This window comes from Chinchilla lanigera, unplaced genomic scaffold, assembly GCF_000276665.1.
Source record: "Chinchilla lanigera isolate Chin_1 unplaced genomic scaffold, ChiLan1.0 scaffold00022, whole genome shotgun sequence".
NCBI classification, from domain to species: domain Eukaryota; kingdom Metazoa; phylum Chordata; class Mammalia; order Rodentia; family Chinchillidae; genus Chinchilla; species Chinchilla lanigera.
The window spans coordinates 11824858-11840626 of record NW_004955423.1 but is presented as its reverse complement, the minus strand read 5'-3'; the positions used below and the strand labels follow the sequence as shown (position 1 = coordinate 11840626).

The 15769-nt window shown below is 35.4% G+C and overlaps 1 protein-coding gene across 12 annotated transcripts in view; it reads left to right on the top strand.

Moving 5' to 3' along the window:
* Adgrl2 (adhesion G protein-coupled receptor L2) overlaps positions 1-15769 on the top strand; it is a 273166-nt gene that overhangs the window by 221852 nt on the left and 35545 nt on the right. For 7 of the 12 annotated variants that reach the window (XM_013514474.1, XM_013514479.1, XM_013514476.1 and 4 more), the window contains 6 exons: positions 2927-3727; positions 9758-10051; positions 10584-10687; positions 11543-11728; positions 12612-12650; positions 15477-15660. In XM_013514474.1, coding sequence (XP_013369928.1) covers positions 2927-3727; positions 9758-10051; positions 10584-10687; positions 11543-11728; positions 12612-12650; positions 15477-15660 — 1608 coding nt within the window. Of the gene's footprint in view, positions 1-1981; positions 2025-2926; positions 3728-9757; positions 10052-10583; positions 10688-11542; positions 11729-12611; positions 12651-15476; positions 15661-15769 lie in introns of those variants that run through there. The other 5 variants (XM_013514478.1, XM_013514480.1, XM_013514485.1 and 2 more) reach the window with 3 other exon arrangements.

The window sequence follows — 15769 nt, the reverse complement described above, 5'->3', positions numbered from 1 at the left end:
ATCAGAGTTATAAATATATCAAATTTATGTCAGTTTTCTTTTTCTTTAGTACAAGTTACTTTAGCTAAATCACAAATAAGTGAAGAGTTCTTTAATTGATAATTTGCTTAGTAACTTCACTGTCATTTTTAGCATATCAAATAAATACAATCCGGCTCTTTTCAGTGAATGGGAAATATAAAATATTTTTCTGTAACCATATTGAGTAAATTTTACAATTCATCATTCCCATTCTGTATTTATTTTAGTAAAATCATCCTTTTCTTAGGAAAAAATATAGCGGTATATAAAAATAGTCTGAGGAGTCACAGCACCAGTGACTTCTCTTATCATTTTTCTACCACGCCCTTCTGTTATTGATTCTAAGCATGGATAATATTGTTCTTGACAGAAGAGTCATTTAGGACAGTAACACTGAATTTCTCCTGTTTGCCCGATGTAGTCACAATTACACGTTGCAGCACAAGTATGTTTCCTGAAAGTGTTAAATAGGCCAACTTGGTCAGTGGAGAAAGTGACTGACTGCAGAAGCTTACATGCTATTTCTATGACAAAAAATGTGGGTAAACCTTGTTTCTGCAAAGATATTTCAGAAAGTTGATATGGAGCTTTCATGAATAATTGTACTTTAAAAATTGATCACGCTCATTTCTTAATGAAATATGCAGCTATACTTTTGAGTTTGCATATGCAGTAGGAGCGTACCCAGATGCATTTTCGAGGGAAAAACACAGGCATTAATCTAGTCTTTTTTAATGAAATTCAGGCAACATACTTTAAAGTGTCCATTAAATCTCTAAAATACTATTTTATGATTTCTCAATATCAGAGTACCATATCCCAGCAAAGATGTTACATAACACCCTGCTTAAGTGCATAATCCACTTTTTTAAACCTATAGGGCTTTTTCTTTTTACTTCATATAACTCTACTAATCAGGTTTGTTTTATGAAAGCATTTACCTTTTATGGGGTCAGTGAAGTCAAGGTATTTGCTTTGAATGCTCGGTATGATTGTTGTTGCATGCTGGCTTGCTTTCTGTGTCAATTAATGATGGTAGAAAATGTCATAATAAGCTAACCATAATTCTTTCTTCCTTTTTCTCCTTGCCTACTGTGCTTGCTTTTCCCTTGTATGTATTTTGCTTACTTTTTTTATAGATTTAATATTATATATGATATATACTTGATATATATTACATAGGAAATTAAATAAAAAATTTGTAATTCAAAGTATATGTAGATCTAAGTAGATACATTTACCAATTCTTAGTGGGCAAGAAAACTATTACCTTATCTTACCCTTCAAAATCCCTATCAGGGCTGAAGGAGATTTATAAATTCCTAAAAAGGAGGCATTTGTTTTAATGTTTAAAACGTATTTTTCTACAAAGAGAAAAATAAATAAATAATTGAAACCTATTCTGAGATACGTATTTATATATTTTGCCGTACGTAATTATCTTGGAAGAAATATAACTATATTCTTGAATTTGACCTCAACTCTGAAATCGAGTTACTTTTATAAATGTATTTTCCTGTTGTTATGCTTTTGTAGTTTTAGTCCAATTTGATAATTGAGTTTGCATATGATCAATGGGGACAATATACCTGTGCATGCATTTACGTCTATGGCATACATACATAAAGGAAAACTTGATAAGAATTACTGAATGACTTTGGAAAGGCAAGAGTATGTATAGCATGCATTAGTGAAGAGTTTCATTATTTATTCAGGTACACTAAGTGAAGCAACATGCCAACATATTTGTATTGCCTCCTTAATCTACTAAAATGATTGATCCATGTTCTTTTATGTAACTTTAGAATCTCTCTCCTGCTAGGTTTTCCTGTGTGTTTTTCTCTTTACCCAAAGTAGTACAGCTACATATTCTTCCTATATTTAGCGTCTGTTACGAATTCAATCTTAGACTAATAGTCAATTTATTTTAATCTTTTTTTCTTTTTTCCTTGCACCTTTTTTTATTTTTCTTCTGATGCTTAAAATAGAAGTGGAGCAAAAAGGTAAATAATGTATACAGTCTGAACCCCAGCTCCTTGTTCTGTGCCTTATGGATGTTAACCTCCTCCCTCCCCTTTCCTCACAACCCTCCTATATGAAAATAATCAGCAGGATCTCATAAATGCACCTCATAAAGAACTCGGCTGTTTACAATGAGATTATATGACTGCTATATCTGGTGATGGGGTAAAAATTCTGAAGTCGGCGAGGGGGAGCTACCCTTTCTCTGTTCCTTTTTTACCCTTTTATCTCCTGTTCTGACACCCTTGGATATTTTCTTATTATTAAAGTGTCATCTTGCCTGGCTTCCAGAACCCACTCCATAGCATGCCATGGTTACAGGGTCTCCTGGTCGTTCCTCTCTGCTTTCCTTGTATTTACTTTTCTCTGCTCCTAATTGCATTTTCCAATTTTTTATGTTCCTTAAGTCAAAGTAGCTTTTAACTTTGTAAAAGTTCTCAATAAGCCTTCACATTGGGTTTTTTCTGTTTGGTTTTCCTTTTGGGAGCTTATAGGTGGGCTTGAGGAGCTGGGGCATATAAATATTGGAATAAAGTAAAATATTTATACACTGTGATCCATAAGCTCTAAAAGTTTTAAAGCATCTATTACCAAATTATATGGTTAAAAACACATTAGAATGTTTAAATTCTCCAGCTCAATTCTCAATGATCTTGAACATAGGTTTTTATTTGTGAAAATAAACCCCAGCCACTTTGGAGGCTGCCCCATGTTTATGGCAGCTTCAGGAAAGATGGATAGTACTTCTATTAAGTACAAATTCTGGCATAATTGAATGCTAATAAAATAAATTTTCCTTTTTGATTTGTGATCAATCAAACTCATGTTTCCCATGTAAGTTTTTAACTTGACTTAATTCTTGTCTTTTCTCTGTGACTATTAGTTTTTGTGTGCCCTGGGACCTTGAAAGCAATTGTGGACGCGCCGTGTATATATGAAGCTGAGCAAAAGGCGGGTGCTTGGTGCAAGGACCCTCTTCAGGCCGCAGACAAAATTTATTTCATGCCCTGGACTCCCTACCGCACTGATACTTTAATAGAGTATGCTTCTATAGAAGATTTCCAAAACAGTCGCCAAACAACGACATACAAACTTCCAAACCGAGTAGATGGTACTGGATTTGTAGTCTACGATGGTGCTGTTTTCTTTAACAAAGAAAGAACAAGGAATATCGTAAAATTTGACTTGAGGACTAGAATTAAGAGTGGCGAGGCCATAATTAACTATGCCAACTACCATGATACCTCACCATACAGATGGGGAGGAAAGACTGATATCGACCTAGCAGTTGATGAAAACGGCTTATGGGTTATTTATGCCACTGAGCAGAACAATGGAATGATAGTTATCAGCCAGCTGAACCCATACACCCTTCGATTTGAAGCAACGTGGGAGACTGTATATGACAAACGCGCTGCATCAAATGCTTTTATGATCTGTGGAGTCCTCTATGTGGTCAGGTCAGTTTATCAAGACAACGAAAGCGAAACAGGCAAGAATGCAATTGATTACATTTACAACACCCGATTAAACCGAGGAGAATACGTAGATGTTCCCTTCCCCAACCAGTACCAATACATTGCTGCAGTGGATTACAATCCAAGAGATAACCAACTCTATGTGTGGAACAATAATTTTATTTTACGATACTCTCTGGAGTTTGGTCCACCTGATCCTGCCCAAGGTAAGATTGTTTACTTGTTAATGCTTAGGTTGTTTGTCAGCAGCTTACTTGTAAAGGACTTCTTAATAAATTTCCTATTTTTCTTTTTCTTTTTCACAGTTAACGCACAAGACATAATGGGTAGATTTTAGCCTTATGGCATTTTGTTGAGCTTTTTCTTTCTGAATTTCTTTTTGAAAAGGTTAGCTTCAGGAAATTGTAGCACCATTATTCAGTTTAGTTTTGCATTGCTAAAAATATAAGAGCATCTATAAACCTGTTAGCCTTTTTCCCCTACCTGACTTCTGAATTGATTACAATCTATGTGCAGACCTTTTAACTTCTTGGCGCCAGTGGTTAAGAGAAATGTGTGCGCTAGGAAGTCCCAAGAGAATGGCTAGTTTTGATGTACAATGCTAGGTATAAATATTCTGAAGTTTTTGCATCTATTCTCTGCAAAGGAGAGGGAATCTTAGTTCGTCATGTAAAATTATATTTTTATTTCCTCATAAACTAATGGCAGGTTTAAATCAGTATTTCTGTGACTTGAACTGTCACATATGGATTGAATATTAAAAGATTCCCGGTGATGATTCTTGAGAGCAGATGAGCAAGCACTTTTGGTTCGTGTTCTCTTCAGGTATCTTACCGGAAAGATCATTACTTCATAAATTAATGCTAAATTTTTGGACATATTCTGAACATGTTTATCCAGTGAGTTCAATTCTGTGAGAAATAGTTTTTGAGGTAAATTAAATTACTGTTTTATTAAAAACAGAATTACCTCACACTCATGATAAAAGAATGGCTTGTTAATGTATGAGTCTAAAGCTGGTGGTAATTAAGTCTTTTCTGTTTGAATAGTCATTTTGGGGGATTTAAAATAGGAATTAATATTTCATTTTACTGAATTAATTGAAAATTTCAGATTACTAAGTTTTTTCAAAATTTTAGGACTTGGAAATTTTTGGAATAAGTCAGTCTCTACAACAGGGTGGAACAGACTGCCTTTCTACTGTGAAGGCATTGTACATGCACATAAATATACACATATCTTAGTATATACTCACTTATATTTTAATTTATGCTATTAAATTCTAAATATTGTCCTTTCATCTGGACCTCAGAAGAAGAAATTGAAGCCTTTTCTAATTGAATTTCTAATTTGACTCTCTATAGAATACAAAAACATGTTAGTTTTGTTTGTAAAATGAGCAATATTGACATTGACTTAGTTTTTCCCAAAATCATGTATTCCTAGAGCTTTCTTAAACTTAAAACTACAGCAGGAATATCCACTGTTAACTTTTTAACATTTGAAACTTCTGTTAGAGCACAAAATCTTTGGTGATAATATCTGAGAATTATTTATTTTAAAATTTATACATACAGGATGTTCTTACCCTTGACCCAACCACTTGGGATGTTTTATATGTCTCCTTTTTTCCCATAGCTGCTACAGTGCATCCCCTTTATCCTGTACATTTCTCAAGTCAAACTTCATGCACTTCAGACCTTTGGCTAAAATTGTATTGATCTTGTGTTAACCATTTTGTAACCTGCATTACCCTGACAACTGCTCCATTTGTCTTGGGTGACAGTAAATCTTTCCCACTCATTAGGAATAAAGGGAAAGAAAATGCCTTAAAAAGGTGCAAATTCATAATCAGCCAACATGGGAATGATTGGGAATAAAGTTGAATTCAGATTCGATTCAACAGAAAGTCATTAACTCCTCTACTTGTCACAAAATTTTTCATCGAATATAATGCCATTTTCCACTTATGGTGTGCATTCCAGTAAACATTTTGATCCACGTCGGATGAAAAAGTCTTTGGTAATTTATGTACTTTGTGAAAAGAACAACTTTCACCTTTAAAAATGAGGAAGTTCGTGCAAATGTGTACTCCTACAACTGTTTTCTCATCCAAAATAACGATTTTTATAAGTATTCCCAGAACATACATGTTGACCCCTTATTAAGCCCTGTTGACCCATGTTCTTATTCTGTCCCTCCTTATAATTTATCTTTCTACACTTTTAGAAGCCCCGATATCTCTCTTCTGAGATGTACACTATATCTGCATGCTATAGACGGGACTTTGCAGAGGTGTTCTGGCCAATAGATGTAGGTCAAACCAGTAAGTGTCTGTCAGCTTTCCAGAAGCAAGATCCAAGAAACAGACAGAGTAATAGAAAAATTAGGTCTTTGCTTTCAATAAAGCAGTGATTGACTTATTTGACTAAAATTCTGACCTAAAGTCTGTGAACCAGATGAACTGCGATGTAATTGACCAGTGTGTAAACTGTGCTTTAAAATTGGTCCCCTCATTCATCTTTGTAAACTCTTCCTAGTGAATTAGCTACCATGTATGTGGCCAAGATGTATATTGTGCTGTGAAATCACCCACTTCTCTTATTCTTCATTGTGAAATCATTCCTCGGGTATCAGCTTTCCTGGTGCATTTCCCCATTTATAAATGCAAACATTTCTATTTCTGTCAGCACAAGCATAGTATTTCTATGCTCTGATCTTTTTTTCCTTTGAATTTCTAGCTTTATGTTTTGCCTGATACAGTTCATTTGTTCCATTCTTCTAAACTAATTTTTCTTTTTCAACTACTTCTCTCTAGCTTGTTTTAGGAAAGAAAACCTTTTTCAGTCCTATTTTAATTCTGTTGCATCTGTTAATCTGAATGGGTGTCTTTTAACTTAATCTACCTGCAGCTTTCTTTTTTTTTTTTTTGGTTTTTCTCCAGTACCAGGAACCGAACTCACGACCTTGCACTTGCCAGGCAGGCGCTTTTGCCGCTGAGCTAAATCCCCAGCCCCTGCCTGCAGCTTTGATATCCAAAATACTGAGAACAAAATGTTTTATCTGTACTAAATATTTGTCTTAGCTTGACTGCAAAGTGAAGTACTTTGGTAACATGAGGAAAAATTTTTCACCAAAGAGCCAGCGTTGTGTATACAGGAAGTATTCAGCATAGACTGCATATTTCCTGAGTGCCCTTTGCACTTACAATAAATGCTGTTTAAAAGATGATCAGTATTTTTAGACATTGAATGAGAGTAGGGTTAATGAGTGCTCAGTTTTGCCTACCAGGCTACAGACTTACTCTAGCTAGAGTTTATCCAGTGAGCAATGGGTGAATTTTTGGGACTATGGTTAGTCAGCCTATTACCCTTATAAATAAAGTCTTCAACCTCTTTACTTCAGGAGAAACCTGGTAGTAAATAGCAACCTTTTAACACTAGCACAGTACATTGAACCATTCTGTATACTTGTTGAAATCTTCATAAGTACTTACTGAATGTCTTCATTACAATTCTTCTAAGATCAGTGAACTCTAATGATAACTAGTGGACAGAACACTGTGTCAGTTCATGTGAATGCTTGATATGGCATCCTGATAAATAGCAGTTTGCTGCCAAAAAAAAAAAGATCTTTATTTAAATTATAATTCTATTGTAAGCTGTCATGGTTTCTGCTACTGCTCATCCAATATTCTTGAGTTTTGAACCTTTTCTATTAAATCATTATTAAACTTTTCAGTATTTATTGATCTAGTTTTATATTATCTTCCCATATCCTCTCTTCTTTTGGAGATTTATGCAATGCAGTTTCAGCTAAATGTTCCAAAATATGGGCAAGCTGCTTTTTAGGATTTGAACTTTTCAGAGTCTATAAAAGTCTTTTACTTAAAAAATATAAAATCAAAACATTAAAGAATGTGGGCAAGTGGCCTTGAACAGCAAATCATCACTTAAATTCGCCATGGCTCAGTTTCCACATCTGTGAAGGGAAAATAATTTTACGCCTACCTTCTGGGGTCTTGGTAAGGATTAAATCAGGTGTTCTGATGGTCCATGATGGTGACTGGCATAGCATCTGGCATATAAATGCTGAGTAAGTGTACACCAGATGCCTTCTTGGGACTTGTATCTGCCTGTGGAAAGCAATAATAATTTTTAGAAATATCTTCATTTCTAGCTTCAGTGTACCAAAAACAACAAAAACTGCTTTCCTTGATGTACTGCTAAATTTAAATGTTGCAAAATCTTACAAATTCTGTTTGCCCCCCTGAAAGGTTCAGTTTTATCACTTTCATGTTTTATTTTCACAAAATTGCAATATTTCACTAATTTGAGGAATGTGGTGATTCCATTTAAACATCTGATGATAATCAGAAGGTACAAAGAAATGAAAATGCGTCAGCAAAATAAAAATGGAAATGTGGCTATAGAATGTTGCATGAACTTTTATGCATTTAGTGGGAATTATTCTATTATTTATCTTCACTCCGTTATTACTCATCTTTAACAGTGCTAGCTAGCGGATCAGTAATTGTAGCATTAGTACGTATTTCAGTGATTTCATATGTACTAATTAGTGTTGAGGTGCTAAGGGATGCGTAAGATGTTGTACCGCTAAGCCATTTTGCTCCTCCTTTTTGCTGTGCTCTGATCCCTCGTTTCCCTTTAAGACTTGGTTCAGCAGCAGTCATTTGACACTTCTGCAAAAGACTGTGATGCTTTTGACAAATGTTAATTGAGAAAGCACTGAAAGCCAAGCTGCATTGTAATCAAAAGAAAATTACAGAGGTTTAACAAGATGTCAGGCAAGTGCTTTGCAGAAAAAGATAGACAGGCTTGAATGGCTTTCTGTAGCAGCCAGGTAGGTATGTTTGCCTGATATACATAAGCATCTCTCATATGGTCAATAAATTAAGCCTTTGAAATAAGACATGTTCTCTTGAGATGGATGGAGGAAAGGAAATAGGATGTGGGTAATGTATATTTCTAGTAAGAATTTTGTCACTACAAAAGACCTAGCAATAGATACTGTTTTTTTTCTGGTAAACTTAGTATACTTTCAATGTTGTCAAAAGTATAAAACAAACACTTATGAACCAGAGTTTAAAATATTAAACATATTAGTGATAATATGAACTTGTTTTCTAATAAGTTCTAATATTGTAGCTTGTTTCTCATGTATAGATTAAACAGTGTAATGCTTTTATAAGATTTTTAAATGTCTCTTTTTAATTTGCTGTACTTGGAATTTCAATTAAGGTATCATGTAAAGTTTTAAGAGTCATTCTATAAATATTGACAAAACAGTGTGATCTAACAGATTTTAAATGGTAGTATTAAGTTTTTACTGACAGATTCTTTTATTGTTGCTTAATTAAATGATAATGAAGAAAGTATTATATCTAGCCTAGTTAATGTAAGTGTTTGAAAGTAGTGTTGGAAGATAAAAATAACCTTTTAAAAAATGTTCTCCTTTGAAATATGTATCCATAGTTCCTTTTATGTTCTCTGTTAAGGGTCAGTAAAATATGGAGGGTTGGTTTCCAATGAAGCATGATTTGATCTAACTCTGTATCTTGCTAAGAGTTTGCTCTATCACTTTTGACCAGAACTAGCTGCTTCTTCTACCTACTTTTTCAAAGGGAAAGATGACAAAGACTGGGATGTTTCCTTACTAAAACAGAACAGGCATGCCAAGTTTATCTTCTGTTTGGATCTAATCAGGCATGCTCAAAACTCTGTCAAGCAAGAATGGCTGCTGAGTGGAAAGATGTCACCGTATTTATTTCCCTGCAAGATGTAGAATGGGTGACTTTAAATCTTTTTATTGTCCCAATTATATATAACTGTCAGACGTTTGTCGACAATTTGCATTTGTTTTTGGAGTATAAGTTTTAAGAAAGAATTTTCCTACAGTAAGCTAACCTTTGTTTCCTGTTGGATGGTATGAGATTATACTTCAACTGCACTATCAAATATTTCAGTGAGAAGTACACTTAAGATAGAATCATGCAACAGAAGCTATAGTAAATTTGAACTACCATCCTTTTAGGCAGTACAGCGAATAAATCAGAATAAATGAAGAGAATTATTCTCCTCCTTCCCTACTGACAGTGTCAAACATTCTGTTCGCTGCTTGGTGCACGTTGTGTGTCTATGCACGTGCACACTCACCTGCATGCCTGTGAGTGCGAGTGTGTGTTTGAGATTAATACACTCATCTTTTTTCCATAGTGCCTACCACAGCTGTGACAATAACTTCTTCAGCTGAGCTGTTCAAAACCACAGTATCAACCACAAGCACTACTTCACAGAAAGGCCCCATGAGCACAACCGTAGCTGGATCCCAGGAAGGAAGCAAAGGGACAAAACCTCCTCCAGCAGTTTCTACAACCAAAATTCCTCCTGTAACAAATATTTTTCCCCTGCCAGAGAGATTCTGCGAAGCATTAGAAGCGAGGGGGATAAAGTGGCCTCAGACACAAAGGGGAATGATGGTTGAACGACCATGTCCCAAGGGAACAAGAGGTATTTCCTTTAAAACACCATGCATACGTGTGTAAATTCAGTAAGTAGGTTCGGAGTTACATTCAAGGAATTTTACAGGAAGAAAGATAATTTATGGCAGCTCATTTTATTACTTTTGTTACTTTGCTAATACTGCATCTGAATTCAACTTCAAAGATTTTTTAAACTGTAATGGTCGGGTACTGGCTTAGCTCTCCCTCTTGAAGACCTAGGTCAAGTGTGAGATTTTTGCCCAAGGAGTCTGATGGGGCTCACAGCTGCCTGTCTCATTACAGGCATCTCTTTGGATGAGTCCCAAGAAAATCAGGGGCTTTCTGTTTGTTTGCTGTAAATGTCTGATATTTCTGTACTTACTTTATATTTACTGCTTATAATCGGCATTTTCCTCTCCCTTTTTGTCAGTTATCGTCAACTACTTCCATTAGCGTTTATTTAAAATTTAACGCACAGACTAGGATCATTGTAGCCGATTTCCCGAATGCATGCAGAAAAATGGTTTCAATTTCACTGTTGTTTTCTACATCTGTTGTAGGAACTGCCTCGTATCTCTGCATGGTTTCCACTGGAACATGGAACCCTAAGGGCCCCGATCTTAGCAACTGTACCTCACACTGGGTAAATCAGCTGGCTCAGAAGGTTGGTTGGATCGTTTTAATAGGATACATATTGGTGATTTAGTGCTTTAACTTCTAATGTAAATAATTTAGCTTGGTATGTTAAAACCAGGTTCATTGCTCTTTGTTCAATATAAAAGAAAAAAATGATGCTTGATTTTATCTGTGAACTATTTATTGCAAGTTACATATGTTTCGGGGTTTGCTGTTTTCTATGTTAAGCTTTTTAATGAATACATACTTGTTTAATTTCCTTCATATTTCGTGTGCCCTGCTTCTTTTGATGTTCATAAGACACATAGTACACTGGCCTAATAAATCAAGTATCATTAACTTTGCAACTGAATTCACAGAATGCAAGCAGATGTTTATATCATACATGATTATGACACTAGTAAAAAAAAAGACTTTGAAAGGCATTAGGTATTTGAATATTGAAGTGTAATACAGTGTACTTTCGTATTCTTCTCTACCCACTTCTCTGAAGTAAAAACACTAGATCATAACCCTCTGTATCACACTGATTAGCTTCTTATTTAAATTCTAGATCATTTTGATAAACAAAGAATTTTAAATAACAATTTTAAATGAGTATAGGGAAACGAGAGAACTGGCTGAAAATTTTTGAATAGGGTTTTAAAAACAATTTTCCTTGTGTTTCTTTTAAGTGTCTGGTTAGGAATTTCTTTTGTGTGTTGAGGATCTAAAACCCTTTAATCTTCTGAGATGAAGAGAAAGTTATTGTCTCAATTCGTTACAGATTTTAACATCCTTGCAAAAAATTTTTTTCTTCACCACAACAGAAGTGCTCAGGGAGAACTGGGAGCCGCAAACAGAACTGGAAATCTTACTGAGATAATGCACGTTGTCATTTCAGATCAGAAGTGGAGAAAATGCTGCTAGTCTCGCCAACGAACTGGCTAAACATACCAAAGGGCCGGTGTTTGCGGGCGATGTGAGCTCTTCAGTGAGGCTGATGGAGCAGTTGGTGGACATCCTGGACGCACAGCTGCAGGAACTGAAACCTAGTGAAAAGGATTCAGCCGGAAGGAGTTACAACAAGGTAGGGAAAACTCTTCCCTATTTTAAGTTAGATATTTTGTGTGGCGGCTCCTCACTGTTCCAGCAATGGACTGCCAAAGCCCTGGCCCCTGGACTTTAGATTCAAATGCAGAACCAATATTTGGTTCCTTTCCCCAAAGAAGAGCTACAGTTTAGATATCAACAGTAAATGCAAATGTCACTGATTCCCTAAGGGATCTTAGTTGGTGGCAGATTGCATTCCTCAGATTGTGGTCAGCACTGTTCGTTTTAGAAAGCATTCATTGTACCTGCAGAGATAATATGTTACACAGTTGATACACTGCGTATGTGAATAGTGTGTGTGCAACTGTTAGGGTTGCAGCAAAACTGTGACACACATGGGAACGTGCAGGTCAAGTTTCTCGCAGCAAGAAAAATTTGTATCATTGCTATTAATTTTTCCTATTATGACTAAAATGTGATAGGAAGGAATATTGTTTATATTACATTCACTGAAACTCCAAAGCTGTGGTTAATGCAATTTAAAGGTTAAGAAAAGGTTAAAAAATGAGATTTTTTTTTTTAAAAGAAAGGTTAAAAAAACGAAGTTTTCTTAAAAAAGAAAAGTTAAAAAAATTTTTCTTTCTAAAGGGAAAAAATTACAGTACATCTTTGATCCCTTTTTCATTGTCTTTTTTTTTCTTGGTCAACATGCTTTGGCTTAATATATTCCATAAAATACAGCTAAAACATGTAAACAGTCTGGACAGCTGGTGTCGACCCTCAGACATCCAGAGGACTCCTGTAAATAATGAACTGCGCCCTGAAACGCCGGCCTTTTTTTTTTTTTTTGAGGATTTCTTCTTTCCTCATTTTCGACAGATATAATCTAACCTCTGGTTTTCTTTTCTTTTACTTAAAAGCTCCAAAAACGAGAGAAGACATGCAGGGCTTACCTTAAGGTATCTCTCCTGTGCTGTCAGCCTGCTTTCTCCCTCTCCAGCTACCTGCCACGCTTTATCATCCTGCTGCATGATCCAATGTATCTCAGTCTTTGATAATTATATAATGTGCCCCATATCAGCTGTACAAATGTTGGCTTTGCACAGGTGTATTACTCTCAGAATAAGCATGTAATTTATTCTAATAATTTTTTGCTGTTTTTCCATTCATCCAAAAGTACCAGAATTTTAATGAACTGTGCTTTGAATTGGAAAGTGATCATACATAGTCTCAGACGTTTTCTGTTGTCATCTCTGGATTAAAAATACAACTTGAGTAAAACAGCTATGATATATTCTTGGCAGTTTATCATATCAAAGACTGTATAGTCATAATGTATGTGCATGAAAAAGTCACTGCTTTCTTATCTCTGTGGCATACTCTTCAATGAATTAGGCTCTGTCCAGAAAATTTGAGGATTCATTTCCAGAATCAGGTTGATGTGGAATGGGGTACTGAAAATGAAATAAAATGTAATGTGATGGTGAGATATCAGCATATGTTACATGTGGGTTTCAGTTAGCTAATAAGAACAGAAGAGCTACTGTTAGGTTCAGAGGTCTTTTCCGCTCTGGCCATTTTTTCTTTTTGGTACGGGTATCCAACTAACAGGAGATACGCTCGGGCTAACAGTAGCATTATGCCACACTAATTCTGGATGCTAGCTCAGAATATTAATACCAAACTGCATTTCGTTTTGATCTGTAAATTTTACAAGTTCCATTTCGGGGTTTGTAATTTTCTAACCTTACTCTCCCGGGTACTATTACCATGGTAAACCAGACCTTGAAGAATTAATCTATATGCCTTGACAACAAAACCAAGAATTTTGTAATTTCAAACACAGAGGTTATTCAGAAGCCATAATTTCATTAATTTTGATTGGTAAAGTCTAGGGAGAAAAAAAGAATGGTGTCTCACTAGTTAGTAAAAGATACCGTTGGAGCTGAGAACTTTTTAAAGAAATTGTGGAGAAGGAAACTTTTCTAAGAATTGGGGAGAAAGTCTACTTTCGGGTTGTCCCTTTTTCGCCTGCCTAATGGGGCAAAGGAATAACTGTTGCAGGCCATAAAATTTTTCTAACACAAATGTTCAGATCGCCTTTAAACTGTTAGTTAATGTGTAAAATGTAATAATTGGTATGTTGCCCAGGACATATATCTCAGTGGGAAAAGCATAGTTTTTCATTTTTTTCCTTTAGCAGGAAAAGTCTGCTTCAGAAGTATGATTAGGCTCGTGATCATTTTGATCACACTAGAAAAGTACAAATGATAATAAAAACGGTTTCTGAATGAACAAAAAGCATGCTACCAGTCAGTTACTTGTATACGTAGTAAATTTCAGTATGCCCTTCATTTCTGACCAGTGTCATTTTCAGAATGTCTCAGATGAGCATCTCTGTTCAGATAAGACTAATAAAACTCCTTAAATTACAAATCAGAAGCTGACTTACACTGTGCAAATGAACAGAGTTTCTACTTTGTGACAGAGAGGATTCATTTGTAACTTAGATTAGAAGCTCTACTCCGTATTTCCTGGTGACTAATGAACCTGGCCTCGGCAGACCCATTTCTGTTCCACTCTAGTTAATGGCTGCAGCGGTATCCGTGTGAACATTTTGACTATTCCATCTCCCATTAGAGACAGAGAAAAAAGCACCCCTTGGAAGTACCTTCCACCTGCCAGGAAGGTCTTGGGGCTCACAAGGCAGACAGAACGAGGATATTAAGATGGATTAAGCCAATTAATCTTACTCTGACAGTAGTCTCAAACAACTTTTCCCTTGCTCATTTCAATATTCTCCCCTAAATTAGCAATTTTCAGTGTTTTTTTTTTATATAATATGTGTTCTTTTTCTTCAGGTCAGCCGTTCATCTTTTGGGTTAATGATAGATTATGACTAGGTAAATGGAGTAGCAAATAAATGTAGTGATTTCAGCAGTCTGGGTCACACGCAGGGCATAAGTACAGCAAGACTCAGTAAAATCTGCCAGCTCCAAAGTTGACCAGCTCCAAAGCTGACTGGGTTCTTTTTTTATTTAATGTTATTTTGCATGGTAATAAACTGAGCCCATGTATATGAATATTTGCAATTTGGTTGTTTGTGATGACTTCATGTGTTTCTATTTTCTCTAAATTATCACTGCAAACATTAAATATGCTGCATAATTTATTTCAGAGTAGACATTTTTGATGAATTAATGTATATTTTTTTACCTGGACAGGGAGCTAGAAGAGTAAAAATGTTAGCAAATAACTTAAACTTTAAAACTTTTTATTTAACAAATAGTAATGAGTAGGTTAATGTCTCTCAGACACACTTCTAGTTACTCTTCTAAATTAGGTTCCAAAAAGCAACATGATTCAAATTTTAAGCATAAATGTTAGTCTGCTTTAGCGACATCAGAGTTTTTTATTTAGAAGATTCAAGTCTTGAGACTGTAAATAGGATGACCTTAGTAGTTATAACCAATGTTAAGAGTCATGCCTCAAGAGGTGCTGATGTTTGTTTTTTCTTCCAACAGTTGAGGTATGATTAGGTAAATAGAAACAAGCCACTTTTCTTCTCATAAAATAATCAAATTACAATCCCCTAGTCTTTAATCTTACTATTAACTGATCAGGTATATGCAGGTTGGACAGATATACATTGTTCAAGTATTCATTCATCTTGAAGTCAGAGTAGATCGTAACGACAGATACATGTGACAGTTGACACTAGGCAGCAATTGAAAGTCACTGTAATTGTAAAAACAGAATTAATGATAATTTTCTAATGCATGCAGGCAATTGTTGACACAGTGGACAATCTTCTGAGACCCGAGGCGTTGGAGTCCTGGAGACATATGAATTCTTCTGAACAAGCTCATACAGCAACAATGCTACTAGATACCTTGGAAGAAGGGGCTTTTGTCCTCGCAGACAATCTCTTAGAACCAACACGGGTCTCGATGCCCACAGAAAATATTGGTAAGTCAATCTGTGGTCAGGTTTAATTTTGATTTAGAACGTAGATGTTTGAGTCCATGATTTTTTTTTTTTTTTCATTTGAAGTCTGTTATCTTCTAGTGCTAAACTT